Source organism: Colias croceus, chromosome 10 (assembly GCF_905220415.1).
Source record: "Colias croceus chromosome 10, ilColCroc2.1".
NCBI lineage: Eukaryota > Metazoa > Arthropoda > Insecta > Lepidoptera > Pieridae > Colias > Colias croceus.
Genome location: NC_059546.1, coordinates 9,477,200 through 9,496,015, shown reverse-complemented (window position 1 = coordinate 9,496,015; position 18,816 = coordinate 9,477,200). Strand labels below are relative to the sequence as shown.

General features: G+C 32.3%; 1 protein-coding gene across 2 annotated transcripts in view; it reads right to left on the bottom strand.

Moving 5' to 3' along the window:
• Positions 1-18,816, bottom strand: part of LOC123694904 (cubilin) — a 74,752-nt gene that overhangs the window by 39,501 nt on the left and 16,435 nt on the right. For both annotated transcript variants that reach the window (XM_045640522.1, XM_045640523.1), the window contains exons 2-3: positions 18,580-18,631; positions 17,620-17,715 (exon numbers count right to left, since the gene is read on the bottom strand). In XM_045640522.1, coding sequence (XP_045496478.1) covers positions 17,620-17,707 — 88 coding nt within the window. In that variant the 5' untranslated portion in view covers positions 17,708-17,715; positions 18,580-18,631. The remainder of the gene's footprint in view (positions 1-17,619; positions 17,716-18,579; positions 18,632-18,816) is intronic.

Sequence of the window (18,816 nt, the reverse complement as noted above, 5' to 3'; positions counted from 1 at the left end):
AGACTCAATTTCAACCTATCTAGTTAGTGGAAACTTTGTACCTACCTACTAACTTAAGTTTGAACTGTCATAATATTGGTTATCATAAACAAAGTTAATTCGTAAGCAAATTTAACCAATTACGTGAAAATATATTATTACTACATTTATGTAAATTACCTTTAGATGTTTACTTTATATCACTACATAGTATAAAACAAAGTCGCTTTCTCTATCCCTATGTCCCTTTGTATGCTTAAATTGATGTGGTATTTTTAATATATAGAGTGATTCAAGAGGAAGGTTTTAGTATATAATTTATTAGGTTTTAGACAAATCGGGCGAAGCCGCGGCCGGTCAGCTAGTAAATAATAAGAAGATGGTTTAATATTAAACCCAATCTTGATATCTTAAGACTTTAAGCTTAGCAAAAGCTCTATTAATTGGTTTTCTTCTAAATTTTCTAATCAAGATCAATTTTACAACTTTCAATTAAAATTAACAATTATCAGTATATTGTTTTTATTTCTTCAACCTTCAAAAGTCATTGTGTATGGCAACACTAAGATCAAAAACTGTCAAACTTTATTGTGCATAGAGACAAAACTTTCAGAAAGGAAAGCTGAACTAAAGTTCTCTGCATAAACTAGTATAGTAACACGCATATTTTCCCAATTGCTTGAAAATAACCCCAACAACATTCAATATTTTACGTTATATTTTCGGAGTTAATAAATTAATGGACATGGAACCTTCTATAGAAGAGCGCTATTTCTCATCGAAGCTCCATTATCTACCTATATAGATCGATTTTAATTTAACGACCAGCAATTACTCTTATAAAACAACCGACGTAAATATTTTTTAAATAATAAAGATAAGCATTTTAACAATAAACTAAGCCCCCTTCAGACTGGACAAAATTAAAAGGACCACACGTAAGGCATATGTCGATAGAAAAGAATCATCAAAATCAGTTCATTCAGTCGAATGTTCTGAGGTAACAAACCCAAAAAATAGAGTCGAATTGAAAATCTTCCCCTTTTTAGAAGGCATAGAGAAAAATAAGTTATAGACAGCTTTCACCCAAAATGCATATTTATCAGTACCGTTCTATATTATCAATATTCAACATTTAAAATACAAAACTTTTATATAGTCTTCAAAAATTTTAAAATGTTTCAGATTTAAATCTAGCCTGCATTATCTTCACGTCGATGACACAGCTTGACCTCCTAATATACGCTTATATGAAGTTATTAGATGATAATCAAGTGATCTTGTAATATTTAAAAGAATTATGTAGATGGCAATATTATATCTAGAGTAGTTAATTATTCATATAATATTATGAGATATTTAAGTTTGTTGTATTTTCTATTTTTATTTTCATAACTAGCTTTCCGCCCGCGGCTTCGCCCGCTTTGTCTAAAACATAACAAATTATATACTAAAACCTTCCTCTTGAATCACTCTATCTATTAAAAAACCGCATCAAAATCCGTTGCGTAGTTTTAAAAATTTAAGCATACATAGGGACATAGGGACAGAGATTATGTTCTAATTTCCCTTTAATAATTTAATCTAATTCTTATTCAATAAAAAATGAAGCTTACGAAAAAAATCATTTTGCTTTCGGCTTAAAGTACCTATCATCCAAAATCTTTTTTCAAAGTAGTTAGCATCAAACTTCATCTTTAGGTATTCAAATGCTAATTTATCTTTTAACTATTTATAAATATTTATTTCGAATTCTAGAATATTTTAATTAATTATATAACTTCTTTACCTTAAACTTGATAAATATAATACGCGATTTAAATCTTATTATAACTTTAACAAAATACATATACAAAACGATGTACCCGAACAATTCTAATTAAGCTCACACACCACTACACTTCACTAACAACGTTTAAAAACACATAAAAAACTATTAATTCTGAAGCCACGTTACGCGCGTATAGCAGAGTACGTGCGCTGAAGGGAAATTCTCAGATAATACTGAATGCGAAGATCGGAGGCTGTAGGGCGGGCGGTGATTGCAATTGATAGCTATCGGTATAGGTTAGGAAATCTACGTCTATTTGTGTTTTGTGTTTGTAGTTATGGATTTATTACATGTAATTAAGTATAGCTTTGAAATGTAGGAAATATAAGACAAGAAGAATTTACATTATTTTCATACAAAAATCCCGGATATTTCATGCATTATTCTATAATAATTTATACATTATAAAGTGAGCAAAAGTTGAAAAGTGGATTGAATGAAACTAGATGAGATGTAAACTTCCTAACCCATCTTATACGGTATACCTACTATACGTATTATTAAATATTAACTAGCTTACAGCCCGCGGCTTCGCCCGCTTTCTCTACAACGATTTGAGATTTAAACTATCCTATCTCTCAAGTTGGATCGAACTGCTCATGGTGTGCGAATTTTATTACAATCGGTTAAGTGGTTTAGGAGTCCATTGAGGACAAACATTGTGACACGAGATTTATATATATTAAGAAGATATACATATATTAAAGATATACAAAATCCTACTAAAAAACACACAAAACTCAATATTATCTTTATTTTTCACTTCCCATCAGTAAGATCATGTAAAATGGGTACTGAAAATAGATTTGATTTCACTCCCTCAGGAGCTATAGTAAGTGTCACTGACCGCAGCAGGAGTCCTTGTTTGTAAGTATTTAATAACCGCAAAAAGCTATTTTTGAACCCACTTCAAAGGTCTCTCAAATTTAATGAAGTAGTTATAAACCCGTTTTAAAATGTATTTGTTTTAATAACTTTTAATACTGTCAAAGTTTTCCAGGTTTCCATTTATCAACAACTAGCTGTACCCGCGGTTTTACCCGCGTTTCCCGTTCATGTTGGTCTTAGCGTGATGATAGTCTATAGGCCTATAAGACTTCTTCGATAAATGGGATATCTAACACCGAAATCATTTTTCAAACCGTACCAGTAGTTCTTGAGATAAGCGCGTTCAAACAAACAAACAAACTCTTCAGCTTTATAATATTATAGTTATAGTATAGAGCATAGATTTATGCAATATGCTATAGTGAATCAATTTTAGAACTACTATTATGAAATTTACATTTTCCAAAATAACATAGACAAGTACCCGACACACAAATCCCGTAATTCCCAAATCACCATAAATATACAGAACATAAAACCTTATGTTAATTTGTTTTAGTGTGGAACTTTTTGAGGTATACATCTTGAAAGCAATCTCCCATAATCCTATCCTTTTGGGGATTACATATTCCGTATTTTATCTCTTAAGTACATGGCATACTAATTGTTTTGCATGCTTTTAATACACATTATACGAAATACATTCAAATGTTATGTATTTTGGGCAACAGAGTTCTTCTCACTAATGATGATTAATCATTCAAATTAATGATGAAAATTTAATGAGTCGTAAGTGCCATATCACACTAGCGGATTGCGAGCGGTTTCAAAGCGGAGCGGGTGCGCAACGAATACGTTGCGGGCGCGCAACGAACACGCCGCGGATGCGCAGCGAATTCGTTGCGGACGCGTGGCAGATGCGCAACGTTTACGTTGCAGTCATGTACACTCATTAACAAAATCGAATCCGTGCTGGTTGTTACTTATAACTTGTGATAGTATAATAATTATGAGATCATAATTTTTTACGAGTTTCATAACATGTTAATGTTTAGGGTATTGTTTTATCTATTAAATCTTGGTCGAAATGCAATCAGATAACTTAATTGCTCATTATGAAAGTTCACTAGCGAAATAAATTTTAAAGCTCCTTAACTTAAACATGACTATCTTATTATTAGTTAAATAGCAGTCAATAGAAAATTTTATCAAGCAACCAGCAACTCACTATCACTTTGCTCATAATTAGGTTCACAAAATCGCTTTATAAAATACGTTGCTATGGGAGAGATAATACTGCTCAAGTGGTCAGTCGTTACATACTTTTGGAATGTATGTTACATTCTAAAGTCCTAGTAATTCAATTTTATAGCACCTTTTACAACAACTTCAGTTGATAATACATCTTTAGTTAAGTAAGTGCATTTCCACAGTACGGTTAAAAAATGGAGTGCTACAGAAACGATGGAAATATTGAATGGAAGTTAGGCAAGGGCTGGCTTTTGTGCGAGAGTATACAAAATGACGTTGACGCTTCTATTCGCAGCGAAAGCGTTGCGCGTCCGCGGCGTGTTCGCTGCGCATCCGCGGCGTGTTCGCTGCGCATCCGCGGCGTGTTCGTTGCGCACCCGCTCCGCTTTGAAACCGCTCGCAATCCGCTAGTGTGATATGGCACTAATTAGTGATGCAACGAATACGAATACGAATATTCGTATTCGCCGAATAGTAGACATTTACCGAATATTCGTATTCGGCGAATATACGAATTTTTAAAAACGAATATTTTTTTACGCAACTGTATTTACTACAAATTTAAAAATCGCGCGAAAAAATATGACGTGTGCAGAGACTGCTGATCCACTGGCCTTTTGGCGAGAAGATGTCCAATTTCCAAGTCAGAAAAAACTCACCCAACAATATTTTTCACTGAAGCCATGTACAGTCGCTTCGGAAAGACTTTTTTCAACGCCTGAAAACATCCAGACTGAAAAAAATAGCCGAAAACCAGAAAATCTACGAATTTTATGTTTTTTAAATAAAAATTTGCCTATTGTAAATTTTAATTATTAGAAGAGTAAACATTCATTAAATAAATAAGTCTTTTATTACCAAGGCTAGATATTCGTATTCGTATTCGCCGAATAGTAGGTTTGATATTCGTATTCGTATTCGTAAAAGTAGTATTCGTTGCATCACTAGTCGTAATTTAATGTTTCCATTAATTGTAGGTGATAGATGATTCACAATTATATAATATATGACATTGTGAAAAGTAGAGAAATTGCATAGGTATATCAAAATACTAGCTTTTCGCTCACAGCTTCGCCCGCGTAGTCAAAGGAATACCCGCATAGTACCTACCCGTCACCGTGAGATTGTCGGGATAAAAACTATCCTATATGTTAATAAGTTACGTGTGGGCCAAATTTCATGAAAATCGCTTCAGTAGTTCTTGCGCGAAGGAGTAAAAGACAAACAAATATATAAACTTTCTCATTTATGATATTAGTAGGATGTAATAAGGAACTTTATTCCAATATTGATAAGCTCACTCACTATGTATTTGCAAGCAATGTATCTATTTACCTAATGTTGTGATGAGACAAATAAAGTTAGGTATATTTTATTTATTTATAATTAAATATTTAAAACTTTAGCTAGATATAATTAAAGCCACATGTTCCGTCAATTAATCAACAGGCAACATATTAAGCTGTGTGTCCCAATTTCCTAATTAGCTGAGTCGTGTAAAATTACAAATAATTTTCGTAGAATGTGTAAAAGGAAGGAAGAAAATCTTCCTTCCTTTCCTTTATGTTTGTTACTCTTTCACGCAAATACAACGGAAACGGAACCAATTATAATGAAATTTTGCACACATATACAGGGTAACTTGGATTAACACATAGGTGATAGGATAGGTTTTATCCCGGAAATACCAAACGGAAACTATGCGGGTTTTTCTTTGAAAACGCGGGTGAAGCCGCAGGCGGAAAGCTAGTACTCAATATCAATGATGATTAATTAAACGATTTCTTTCATGGCAACACCAAGTCCTTTTTTATATCAATCAGTTATAATAAAAGTGGATAAGAATACTTAACGGAAAATGATACAGGCAAATAGACTTACCTTCGTCCTGGCTTGAAGAAAAAAACAAAAACTTTCAACTGTTCCTGATGACAATTACACAAAGTGCTAACTACTGCTAGGAATGCTTTTGTGATACCTTAAAAAATGCTGTAAGTCGATAAAACTCAGCGCTACCATACCTTACTCCGTATTTATTTTCTTCAACAATATTCTTCACAAAATTGAAATAAAATCATTAGTGCACTCAAATAACAGATATTATTTAACAGATCTAAAGATTTTATCCGTAATAGTTCCGCAGATCCCGGGCAATTCCGGATAATCCGGGATCAAGCGGTAGAGTCCGATTTCGGAGTTACATCCGAGTTTCCATTAGACAAACCTAGTGCAATTTTAAATACATCTATAATCCATACTAATATTATAAATGCGAAAGTAACTCTGTCTGTCTGTTACTCAATCACGCCTAAACTACTGAACCAATTTGCATGAAATTTGGTATGGAGATATTTTCATACCCGAGAAAGGACATAGGCTACTTTTTATTGCGAAATATGTACCACGGGCGAAGCCGGGGCGGACCGCTAGTAATATATAAGTCTGAGTTTGTTTGAACTCGATAATTTTGGGACTTACTCAATCGAATTCGAAAACTATTTCACTATTTGATAGGTACGATATCCCGGAGCGCTATAGGAAATAATATTTTTTAAACGGCCAAACACCGACGCCATCGATAGTCGACAAAAGACAGCGCAAACACTAATATTATAAATGCGAAAGTTTGTATGGATGTATGGATGTATGGATGTTTGTTACTCTTTCACGTAAAAACTACGGAACCGATTACGATGAAATTTAGCACACATATAGAGGGTAACTTGGATTAACACATAGGATAGTTTTTATCCCGGAAATCCCACGGGAACGGGAACTATGCGGGTTTTCCTTTGCAAACGCGGGCGAAGCCGCGGGCGGAAATCTAGTTATCTATAATTTCTGTTTATAAATCTTCGACAACATATCTTTATAATCCCTCTTGGTTAAAGTTGGAAGTTCCGCCCGCGGCTTCGCCCGCGTTTGCAAAGGAAAACCGACATAGTTCCCGTTTCCGTGGGATTTCCGGGATAAAAACTATCCTATGTGTTAATCCAAGTTACCCTCTATATGTGTGCTAAATTTCATTGTAATCGGTTCAGTAGTTTTTACGTGAAAGAGTAACAAACATCCATACATCCAACCATACAATCTTTCGCATTTATAATATTAGTAGGATTTTTCAGCGTATATTCTTCTACAAAATTTACCTCAATTATACCGTAACTGTTTTGCTCTACTCTCTTTTCTAAGTTCAAGAAATTAACTTCCAGCAACTTTCGTTCGCTATAAGATACAAAAAATCTTGTATAAAACAGCTTATACTGACCTAACCACAGGACCTAACTTTTGTTATAACATAATTATATTCTTGTTATAGTAGTTTAATCAAAATTCAATCTATCATTAGGTATTGTTCACACAGAACAAAAAGTCAAACTTGCTCTAACTAATAACTTGTAACTTGTACAGCGCGTGATTGAGAGGAAAGTTTCCATGGACTAGGTATCATTTTGCAATTACCTTTACCCTTTTGTATTAATGACTAATTTGTATTGTATTTTAAGAGTTACTACTGAAAATAAATCTTGATTTTTTCGGGAAAGCAAGAAGTGAAAATAATAAGTTAATTTGAAACCGTTTAGGTAGATGTAGCAAAGAGACAATGATAGCGTTTAATAGCTCTTATGAATATTCCGCATGGAATTATAAGTGATAATTTGATTTTGCTACTATTTAAAGTTTATAATTTATAATATACCTACTATAAAAGAAGTTGTCAAAGATAATTCAATTTTTCGTAGACTCCACACTCAAAAAATAAAAAAAAATGTGTGCGTGTACCTACTAGTGTACACACGTAAGAAGTGAAACTTCTTTTTAACCTTATTTTAAAAAAAATAATTTACTCTATGCAACTATACAGAAATAGGTACATCGAATCACGCGTGGTAGGGATAAGAAAAAAAAAAGCGCGTAACGGAAAAATGTCACGCGTAACGAAAAAATGTTACACTAAATTTTTTTCCAACCCCGATAAAGAAGTTTCACTTCAATAATAAAAACTTCCTTAATCAGCTTAATCATATTTATCTGCACAAAATCATTGTCTGCAAATAAAATATTGACATTGCAACTAAACGACCTCGAATAATCTTCCAATGCAACTAAAGTCTCTTCCAAACAGGATACATAATATAATCACTAATTAAAACTTCACACATACCGTCACTCGTGTGAAACATTCTTATCCACAATATTAATCACATAATTACACCAAATGACATGCATTACACTAACAAATTGTACTAATAACTGCGCAAGGCTTAATTGAACACGTGTCCTTGCTAATTGTTCATCACGATGGTAATTCAATATTGAGTATCGAGTGAAAGCCATGGGAGGGATTAATAGCCTCACCTATGTCAAACCTTGCACGACCTACGTCGAATTATAGCTATAGAATAGAGTATATTGGAGGAAAATCGGATAAAGGGTAATTTAAATTGTGAATACCGCTTCAGAGCATCGTGTATTATATGAAAATTACAGGTCAGATAATATGCTATTAACTTCCAGCAACTTTCGTTCGCTATTCGATATAAAAAATCTTGTATAAAACAGCTTTATACTGACTTAACTTTGATTTAATGAATCAGCATTCATATTTGTTTCCTCAAAGGCTTAAATTCGTTAAGTACCTATGTAATCTCTATAGATTATAGTCGAGCCAATTTAATAGGCAACATTTGACGTCTATCAATTTTATCTTCGAAGAGATGTAACTTGCATAAAAACATCGATTAAAGTGAATTAATCGATACGGATTTGAAACATTTGTCAATCGAATTTATTAATTTATGATGATTTTTATTCACAAGTAATCAATGCATTCGATTCTAGATGTCAGATTTCGATTTTTAGTGTAACATCTCTGGTATTTAAAAAGAAAAAAGGTTTATTGACACAAAATTGTAGCGACGTCAGTTCTTCAATTCAGAAATTGTTTATTATGTTTAGAATGGTTAATCAGTAAAATGAAATCTTAAAATTACTTGTATTGGTCATTGTTATTATAAATATGTAATCGTAATTTAAAAAAGTTAAGCAAATGTGCAGTTCTAACAAAACGAAATATCATGTTATTCTATGTCGTCGTTGAATTTTGTTGAACTGTCAAATGTTGCCTATTAAAATGGCTCTACTATAGTACATAATACTATCTCTGTATGTGTAAGTAGTTTTGGTTGGCATCGTATGTCATTTTACAAAATATCATATTATGTCATATTTTATCGATCAACTGTCGAATTAAGTTTAAAAGATATTTTAACCGCTAATAGAGAGCCACATAAGATCCACTGTAATGTGTCTCCGTCATCAGGTTGAATTTATGACAATTAAAGCAGAATGAAATTAAAGTGTTTAAATAAATGAAATGCAAAAAAATTGGCATGTATATTTCTGTTTGTTTCAATTTACATGCAGAACTCATATCCCAGTTTCAGCACATTTAAAAATCATATTTCACCTTGTTTCGTCACTTGTTAGTATAAAATTTACACAGCGCTTTAGTATGAAGATGAAAATTTAAATTTCAAATCGCACGCTTCATAGCCTAAGTGTGAAAAATTTCTCAAGGTGAATAAAATTTTTCTGCACATCAGCGCTTTTGACAAGTGCCAGGGAATTTGTAAGCAAATAACCTCGTTTCAGATTTTCTATCAAAATACACTATAGTTACAGATAATAAACGCGATTTTTATTATAAAAAAAACACTTTATTGTTCTAGTATCGATCGGGAAGTCCATAGACTAAAAGAAAAGAAGAAAGTACCACGGTCTTGACCACGGTTCAATAATGACACTAATTAGATAAATTGATTAAAAATATTTTTTATAATTTAGTCAAAATAAAGTAAAGGTTTCGCTAACATTTACATCAAACGAACATAGAGCTAGAGCTAGAGTAAGAGCATTCTTTCGTGATCTTTTAGTGTAAACGAAAACTCGTATTCATTGTTGTTCAGTATTAGAACATTGTATAGAATCTTTTCGAGCGCACTAAGAACATCGAATGCTCTACGCCTGTTTACACTAGTGGGGTTAGAAGGAGCATTCGCTCGTTTGATCTAAATGCACCGTTATTTATTTATTTATTTATTTACTTGGAGCGCCAACAGCTTATACAAAAAAGAAATATTATTATAGTAACTATATAGGTATATTTTTTATCATATCGTTAATAACATGCGTGCCTGAAATCGATTCTACGAAATGGAATATCGCGAAAAAATTATATTGATTACTGATTAATTTCCCTTGCGATTATATTATTGTGGTCGCTCATGTTATGGAAAAGTTATTGTTAATTTCTTAATGCTTTTTACAAAGTTCTAGATGTGTAATCACTACATCATATAAACAAATTCGCTGTCAGGCTCTGTTCCTCCCTATGTTCATCTTTAAAAATAATCAACAGATTTTGATGCGGATTTATAATAATAGCTTTCCGCCCGCAGCTCCGCCCGCGTTTTCAAAGAAAAACCCGCATAGTTCCCGATCCCTTAGGATTTCCGGGATAAAACCTATCCTATCTGTTAATCCAAGTTACCCTGTATATGTGTGCCAAATTTAATTGTAATCGGTTCTGTAGTATTTGCGTGAAAGAGTAACAAACACACACACATCCTCACAAACTTTCGCATTTATAATATTAGTAGGATAGGATTAGGTTTAGGAAAGCTAGTATCTTTATATTATCCTTTATTAAGTAGGTCAATAATGTTCATTGCCGCGTGTGCTCCATATAACAATACCGAAAGAAAAATAATCCAGTAAACCTAGAGGTACAAAATGATGCAATACTTATTAAGATTACTTATATTCATTATTAAGCAAAAAGGGAAAAACCCAGCGTCGAGGATTTAATAATAGCTAAGGACGCTCAAATATTTGTACCTTTGTATAAAATGCTAGGAGAAATTTTCTAGGTACGCTAAATTTCTTGAGTGAATACAGTCTTTTGTACGAACAATATAGAACGAATGCATATTATATAATACGTAGGTATTGTAATATTACAAAAATCCTTGAACTGCAATAAAAGCTTTTTCTTTGCTTTATGCCACAGATAATAAAATAAATAAACTTTACTAGTACTTTATGCCTTTTATTGAGAACTAGAGAAATGCATTCAATAATATACAAATAGTCAAATAAGTAGGTAGCTCAAGATATTCTTGCCAACATCAACAGACGGGCAGTGAGAGTCCCGTTGATTAATATTAATATAAGAAAAGTTATTTACCTCTCTTTAATTCATAATAATACCTCACTATTCATTGCAAACATGATAAGTAAATATGCATTAAAATTAAAAGCAAAACATTGTCTCTGATGGATTACAGTATAATGGCCGTTGTTTAATCCATAGGAACTAAAGCCATCAATAATAATCCCTCAGAGAGTTTGTCGTACAAGAACATAACAGTATTTTATGACTAAGCCTTTAGTTTACTAGCAGCTTACCACGACTTTACTCGGTTTGCCCCGGGACAAAAAATTAAAAAATCACTACATAGTATAATGTTGCTTGGAAGAAATTGACTGAAGCACTAATTAAGCCGCCCTGTATTTTATATGCAATAAAGATTATAAATAAATAGGTAAAATAAATAAATAAATATAGAGCAAACTTTCTTCCCGCGTCTGTCTGTATCTATGTACGCTTAGACATTTCAAACTAAACAACGGATTTTGATGTAGATTTTTTTAATAGAGTGATTCAAGAGGAAGGTTTTATAGACTACAAGCCCGCATAGGAAAAAATATGGGTCAAATGAACCACCAGGGGACATATCTAGAACGATAGAAGAGCATAAAATAATAAGATTCATCACTATGCCGTCACTTGTAAGCTGTCCAACTGAGTGCAGATGAGAATTGAAAAGTACAGGTAGACTCGGTGAATTTTGGTCATATATTTTTGTACGGCATTCTTAACCATCGATAGATCCATTAAAAATAATAAGAAACCGCTCAGTGCCGTACAAAAATGGTGGTCCACAAAGTCGGAATTTTTATTTAATTTCCGAGAGTTACCGGGGGTAAATTTGGTCATTTGACCATGTACGGCATCTGTGTCATACTATGCCTATACTGCTTTTAATCCATTATTCCGCAACGCCGTACAAAAATCATGGGGACAAGGGGAAAAAATCGAGAGTTGTAATCCCCTCTCTTTCCCCACTCCAGGGGGTCATTTGACACAACACGAAATAAATTTATTTTTAAAGTATTTTATGCATAGATAATATTTTTTCATGTGCCGTACATTTTCGTTGGTTCAAAGGGGAAAAATCTGAAAAAGAAAAAAATCCATATAACGAAATGTTTGCTTTATATTTTGATAATAAAATATAAATATACATTAATATTAAGAAGCTCGAGGTGGTTAATTATCACCAGTCAGGTGGAATGGACTCCGTTAAATTGATGAACTAATAAAGAAGCTATGAACGAAAAGATGTGAATTATATGCAATCAGCCCATGAATACAGGTAAAGTCACAAGCAAATGCTAGTAATATATACATATTCAAAATGTACAAGTAAAGCGCTTTCAAATGATATCAAACACGGTATATTTATCTTAACTTTATTTTTTACTCTGTATGTTTTGTCCGCTAGAGGGCGCCACATTAGATTTTGTGAAACCCCATATAGCCTTTAGCTAGCTGGTCGCTGGTTATCCAGTGAACAATTCAGATGCTTCTAATGATATGTCATTTGTCGAATTCTGATAAGTAGTTTAGAAGTTACGAGGGAATAGATGAACATGCATACATGACCTGTCAAAATCATAACCCTCCTTTTGCTTTGCCGTAGTTGGGTAAAAATATTTTAATGCCGTACTGTATCAAATGGCCATAAAGCACCCTTAAAATTGTAGCTTTCGTCGCTTTCATCAGCCTAAAAGATATGCACAAAAATGTACGGCATCGTTTTTTCCTAATTTATCTATGTTAATACTATTTAAAACAACGAATAAAGTGTAGAAAACTATTATATTTCATTAATCTACGATGTTTAAACTTTTACAAAATTTCTGTTTTTGCATTTCTCTATAACTTTTTTTAGAACGGTTTCTTTTGAACGGCAATACTATACAACAATTGAATTTTACAATATCATGTTAAAAAAAGTTCCCCTACAGGGTCAAATGACCTTACAGCTCTTTATATCAAGAATTCGATGAAATTAAGATGATTATTGGTATACATTTAAAAGAACAATTATTTTTTGACGGCATTGCTTTTAATAGTACTTTTGAGTGCTAGATAATGTTTTGGAACCGAAGCCGTACTTAGTCAAATGACCCCCTGGAGTGGGGAAAGAGAGGGGATTGCAACTCTCGATTTTTTCCCCTTGTCCAGATGATTTTTGTACGGCGTTGCGGAATAATGGATTAAAAGCAGTATAGGCATAGTATGACACAGATGCCGTACATGGTCAAATGACCAAATTTACCCTCGGTAACTCTCGGAATTTAAATAAAAATTCCGACTTTGTGGACCACCATTTTTGTACGGCACTGAGCGGTTTCTTATTATTTTTAATGGATCTATCGATGGTTAAGAATGCCGTACAAAAATATATGACCAAAATTCACCGAGTCTACCTGTACTTTTCAATTCTCATCTGCACTCAGTTGGACAGCTTACAAGTGACGGCATAGTGATGAATCTTATTATTTTATGCTCTTCTATCGTTCTAGATATGTCCCCTGGTGGTTCATTTGACCCATATTTTTTTCCTATGCGGGCTTGTAGTCTATTAGTACCTATATAATTTATTAAGTTTTAGATAAAGCGAACGAAGCCTCGAGCGAAAAGCTAAAAAAACCTTCGTCCTTTTTGAGAGCATCGGTGAAAAAAAACTTTTTATAATAATATGATACATATGAACAAGCATTTTTATCGCATTATTTAGCGGGAAGTGACGTCACACCACCGTTAAAAATCAAAACCGCGGGTAACAATAGCGTTCGTTATAAATTTGAATATGCATTTTCCTCTCCACTATTCACACTTATGCATATTAAATATTAAATGTAACATGAAATTCTCAGCCGACGCAAAATTTTCAAGAATTCAGGCCACACTCGCGCAATAAGTAACGACTATTGACAACATTTCATTTTTTATAAGGCCATGAAAGAAAAAAACCGTTTCTTTATTTTGCTCTTGCGATTACAGAAAAAAAAATATTTCATTTTTTAATCGCATATTTTAAGAGAAATTAAATAAAAACGATAAATGTGATGATGACGTCATACATACGGAGGAATAAAAATGCGCCTTAGCCTAATTTAAAAAAAGTAAAAAAAAAAAACTATCACTGACATTTACAGGGTATGGCATGTGTCAAATTTCATATTAATGTCATTCTTGTGAATTATACATGTAAACAAACTTTTAAATCGTGTTATTGTGTTTTGGTTTTCTAATTTAATCTCATTAGCGTGATGTTTGTTCGATTGGAGTTGGACCAATTCATTTATATTATACAAATAGTGCCTATAGTGTTCATAATTTTCTTGAAATAAAAGACTTTGTTTACTTACTAAAAGTTGTATTTATTTAACACTTTCCAACGTTTTTGGGATAGTATATTTGTTTCCCAGAAATTTTCAGCACCCCTTAACAAATCCTGCATAAAGTCATAATCATCAGTACTAGTGAATAAGTTTCTTTTGTTTAAAATTTGGATCAGCAAATAACAAATAACAATATTTACAAAGCTTGACGAATCAAAGTGACAAATGTGTCAAAATGTCAGCTGTCAAGTTTTTTTTTTTAATTTAAACTAGGTATGTGGCAAAGGAAAAAATGTATTCCTCCGTATGTATGACGTCATTTGGCGCTTACGACATTTTAGAATGAGATGATTTTAAAACTCAAAAAGATGAATGAAAACTTCCATATTTAGAAAAAGCAAAAAATACATGTATCATAATTTTTGATCTAGTTTTCATTAAAATAAAAAAATAAGTAGCTTAAAATTTTGAAATGTTGTCAATTATTAAATTCAAAGTGCATTGAAATTACATTTTTATACTACATTCACTGAGTGTGAATATGAATCGCTTTTGATTCGCTTCGCTATCATTTTCTAGACAAATAATAAATATATTTAAAAAATACACAATACGCTTTAAAATTAAATTAATGTTATATCATGGGTCCCCAATCCATGATAAGTGTAAGAAAGAAAGAAATATATAAATCATTTATTCATGTACCAATTAAAAATAAAAAGTACAAATAAACAACAAAGTTTGAATTAAATCTGTCCGTTTAAAGTGGATCAAAATCGAGTCTTAAAGGTACTATTAACTATTCTGTGTCTAAAGGTGACAACATACAGGTGATTGGTGAAGGTAATAAAAGCGTGTTAAAAAGAGCTTTATTATCTATTTGTCTCTATTATAATATAAACACTTAGACATGTAGGTAATAAGTGCAGTTCTTTTAAATGAAATACTTTACTAACACAGCTAATAATTATCTTATAAAATATCTTGCTATGATACAGGCTAGTTTCTTCCAGGCTTAAAAGAAGTTTAACATACTTTCATCTCCATTTTACATATTTAGCGTATGAATTTTAAAATACTCTGCAAAGTGGTTCACTTTATCTATATAAGAAGACTTTCTAAAAAAATAAGTTTTCCTAGATGCAGTATAGTTTCGTTGTGACGATAAAATGAAATTTAATCTTAAATGGATCATTATTAAATTATAATATAGGTAAACTCAAACTCAAACTCAAACATTCATTTATTCAATTAGACTACTATTTAGTAGCACTTTCTAATCGTCATTACATAAGTATTTTTAACATTTACCACCGATTCGGAAAGCAGTATCTATGGAGAAGAATCGGCAAGAAACGGCAAGAAATTACCTTACTATCTACCTATTCGATTCGATAAAATATTAAAAAATAGATAATAATATATTGTCCTTACTACCAATTAAAATATGAGCTATTAAGAACCTATAAATGCTTATATAACCTTATGTTACAATGTAAAAACATAAAAATACCGCCATACAATACTAATAACGCATAAAACATACTTTTATCGCATTCAATTTTGTTTATATCAAACCTGAATAACATAAGCTACACAGAATCGTAAAACATCACGTAAAATCATCACGACGTCTTCGAATTTATAATCTGAAGCCCTATCGATCGAGAATGTGGTGGAAAAAGATGGGTAAGTATCCTTGTAACGTGAAAGAAAAGGATAGCTGCTCGTCCCAAAGGATATAAGGTCCCAAGGAAGGTTTCTATAGCTAATTTGATGGTTCGGTATATCTATCTATATGCTGGTAGCCTAATCGATGTAGCTAGGATACTCACATAATAATTATGGCTTTATGAATCGCTTCTGGTAAACTTTGAGGTTAATTTTAAAAGTGCGTGAAGTATAATTGTTATTTATGTGTTTCAAAATCTATTTATCGTTTATTTGTTAAAAAATACTATCCTACTAATATTATAAATGAGAAAGTTTGTGAGGATGGATGTGTGTGTGTGTGTGTACATGTTTGTTACACTTTCACGCAAATACTACTGAACCGATTAAAATGAAATTTAGCGCACATATATAGGGTAACTTGGATGAACACATAGGATAGGTTTCATCTCGGAAATCCAACGGAAATGGGAACTATGCGGGTTTTTCTTCGAAAACGCGGGCGAAGCCGCGGGCAGAAAGCTCGTTAGTTTTATAAAAGACTAGCTGCTCCGCGCGGTTTCACCCCCTCGGCTCTACTCCTGTTGGTCGTAGCATGATGATATATAGTCTATAACCTTCCTCGATAAATGGGCTATCTAACTCTGAAAGAGTTTTTCAAATTGGACCAGTAGTTCCCGAGATTAGCGCTTTCAAACAAACAAACAAACAACCTCTTCAGCTTTATAATATTAGATAATATAGATTGAAAAATTATTTTGACAAATGTAGAGAAAACAATAGCGATTATATTATTTTACATTCTAATTTGTTGAAAACCTTTTTTTTTATACAAGCATTCAGGAGGAAACAAAATTTCAGCAGGAGTCCTGACAATAACAAACACATAAAATAAATATTTTATCAATTTGGTGCAGTCATTTGGAAGTTATGCGCGTACATATATTTGTGTGATTTTTTGTTTGTAAAGATTTGATTGGGTAAATTTAAAATGATTGATATCTGTGTTGTACACTAAAAATATTTAATCATATTTTGCCTTAGTATTTTGCAATCATCTTGCCTATGTTAGAGATCTCAAATAATAAAGGACTGGCAGAATATGGAATATCTTTTTAGCGCTTATATCTACTCGTTATTGATGTATAGATATTAGTTAAACCGGCACTCTCAAATATTTTACACGCATAAGGCCTTCTTAACACGTCGTTATTTTATATAGCCTATTTCCAAGAGCATTTTATAAAATGATAGCAACCATTTATAAGACTGCTTGGAATCTTTTAACGTAAAAAATATATTTTAAGGTAGCGTTTCTATTGAACATCAATAGTCAACAACATCCCTCTTCTGTCTTAATGTTTTAAATTTAGTTAATTTTTATAACTATGGTATTACCAAAAAATTGCTTAAAATAAATTGACCTCATAATAAATAATTCAGGATTTTTCCGATGACCGATGCTGCTCCCGATTTTATTAATTAATAAATAAAATAAAAATTCTTATGATTAGACTTACCGCTTGTGACTTGAAGGGTAGTAGCGAGAAGACATAGCAGCGACAGCGAGAGGCATCCGAGCGAGTTGAGCCAATGTGCCGCGGCCATACTGTATCCTAAGAACAAACCATTATTTATTTGTTCCTTCTAAATCTTCCTGTATCTTAATAAAAATTTTCGCAAAAGCACATCGTTGCAGGTTCATGTTCCACCTAAACACAGAGCTAAAGTTTTTAAAAGACATCTAGCGGTAAATTACAGAACTAATATCACCCATATTTTAGTATCAGCGCCATCTGTAATTCATTTATAAGTAGCGAATACTGTAACTAGATGGCGCTGTTCTCATATCAGTAAAAAGTGCCTGGTTAATGAGCGGTTATATTTTCATAATTTAACGAATAATGCGAAATAAAGATATTGTTGAAAGCTTTCATTATTCATTTAATTTGTATGCTAAAATATAGTGCATTTAATAGCATTTTTTTTAAATGAATAGTCAATATTTTTTTATCAGCTCTTTTTATTTTACTGAAATTCAAACAGAGTGAATATTATGGAAGGTGGGAGGATCCTACTTACGAACTATTGATTGTCTAGACTCTAGATTCCGTTAGATCACTTTGGTAAAAGACATAAATAATTATCTATACATATAATAAATCTGTAGAAGAGTCAATTCTGTACATTGAAAATATTGAAAAACTAAATAGCAGGGGGTGCTACTGGATCGATACCAAACCCAAATATATGATTAAAAAATTTTTTGTCTGTCTGTCTGTCTGTATGTTCAGGCATCATGTGAAAACTAACGGTTCGATTTCGATGAAACTTGGTATAATTATACTTTATACTATAAAATAGGATACTTTTTATCCCGGAAAAATATGTAGAAAAAAAATAAATATTAACTTTTCTTAATTTTTCCGCGCGGACGGAGTCGCGGGCGGAAGCTAGTTAATAATATTTGTAATACGAACCATATCGTCAGCATGTGTAGTCGTGGCGCGGCCGTGTACTGTCACAGATCATCTGGAAATATATTTCACTGTTAGTCTTTACAATACTAAAACCAAGATAAAATAAAAAATACAATAATGAATAATCTATAACCATAAAACAATTAGGTAACATAAAGTGGTTAAATTTTTATATTTGCAGGTAACAGGCTATTTTCTATCCCAGTTTATCAGGGGCAAAGCTGATAAAGTGGCTGG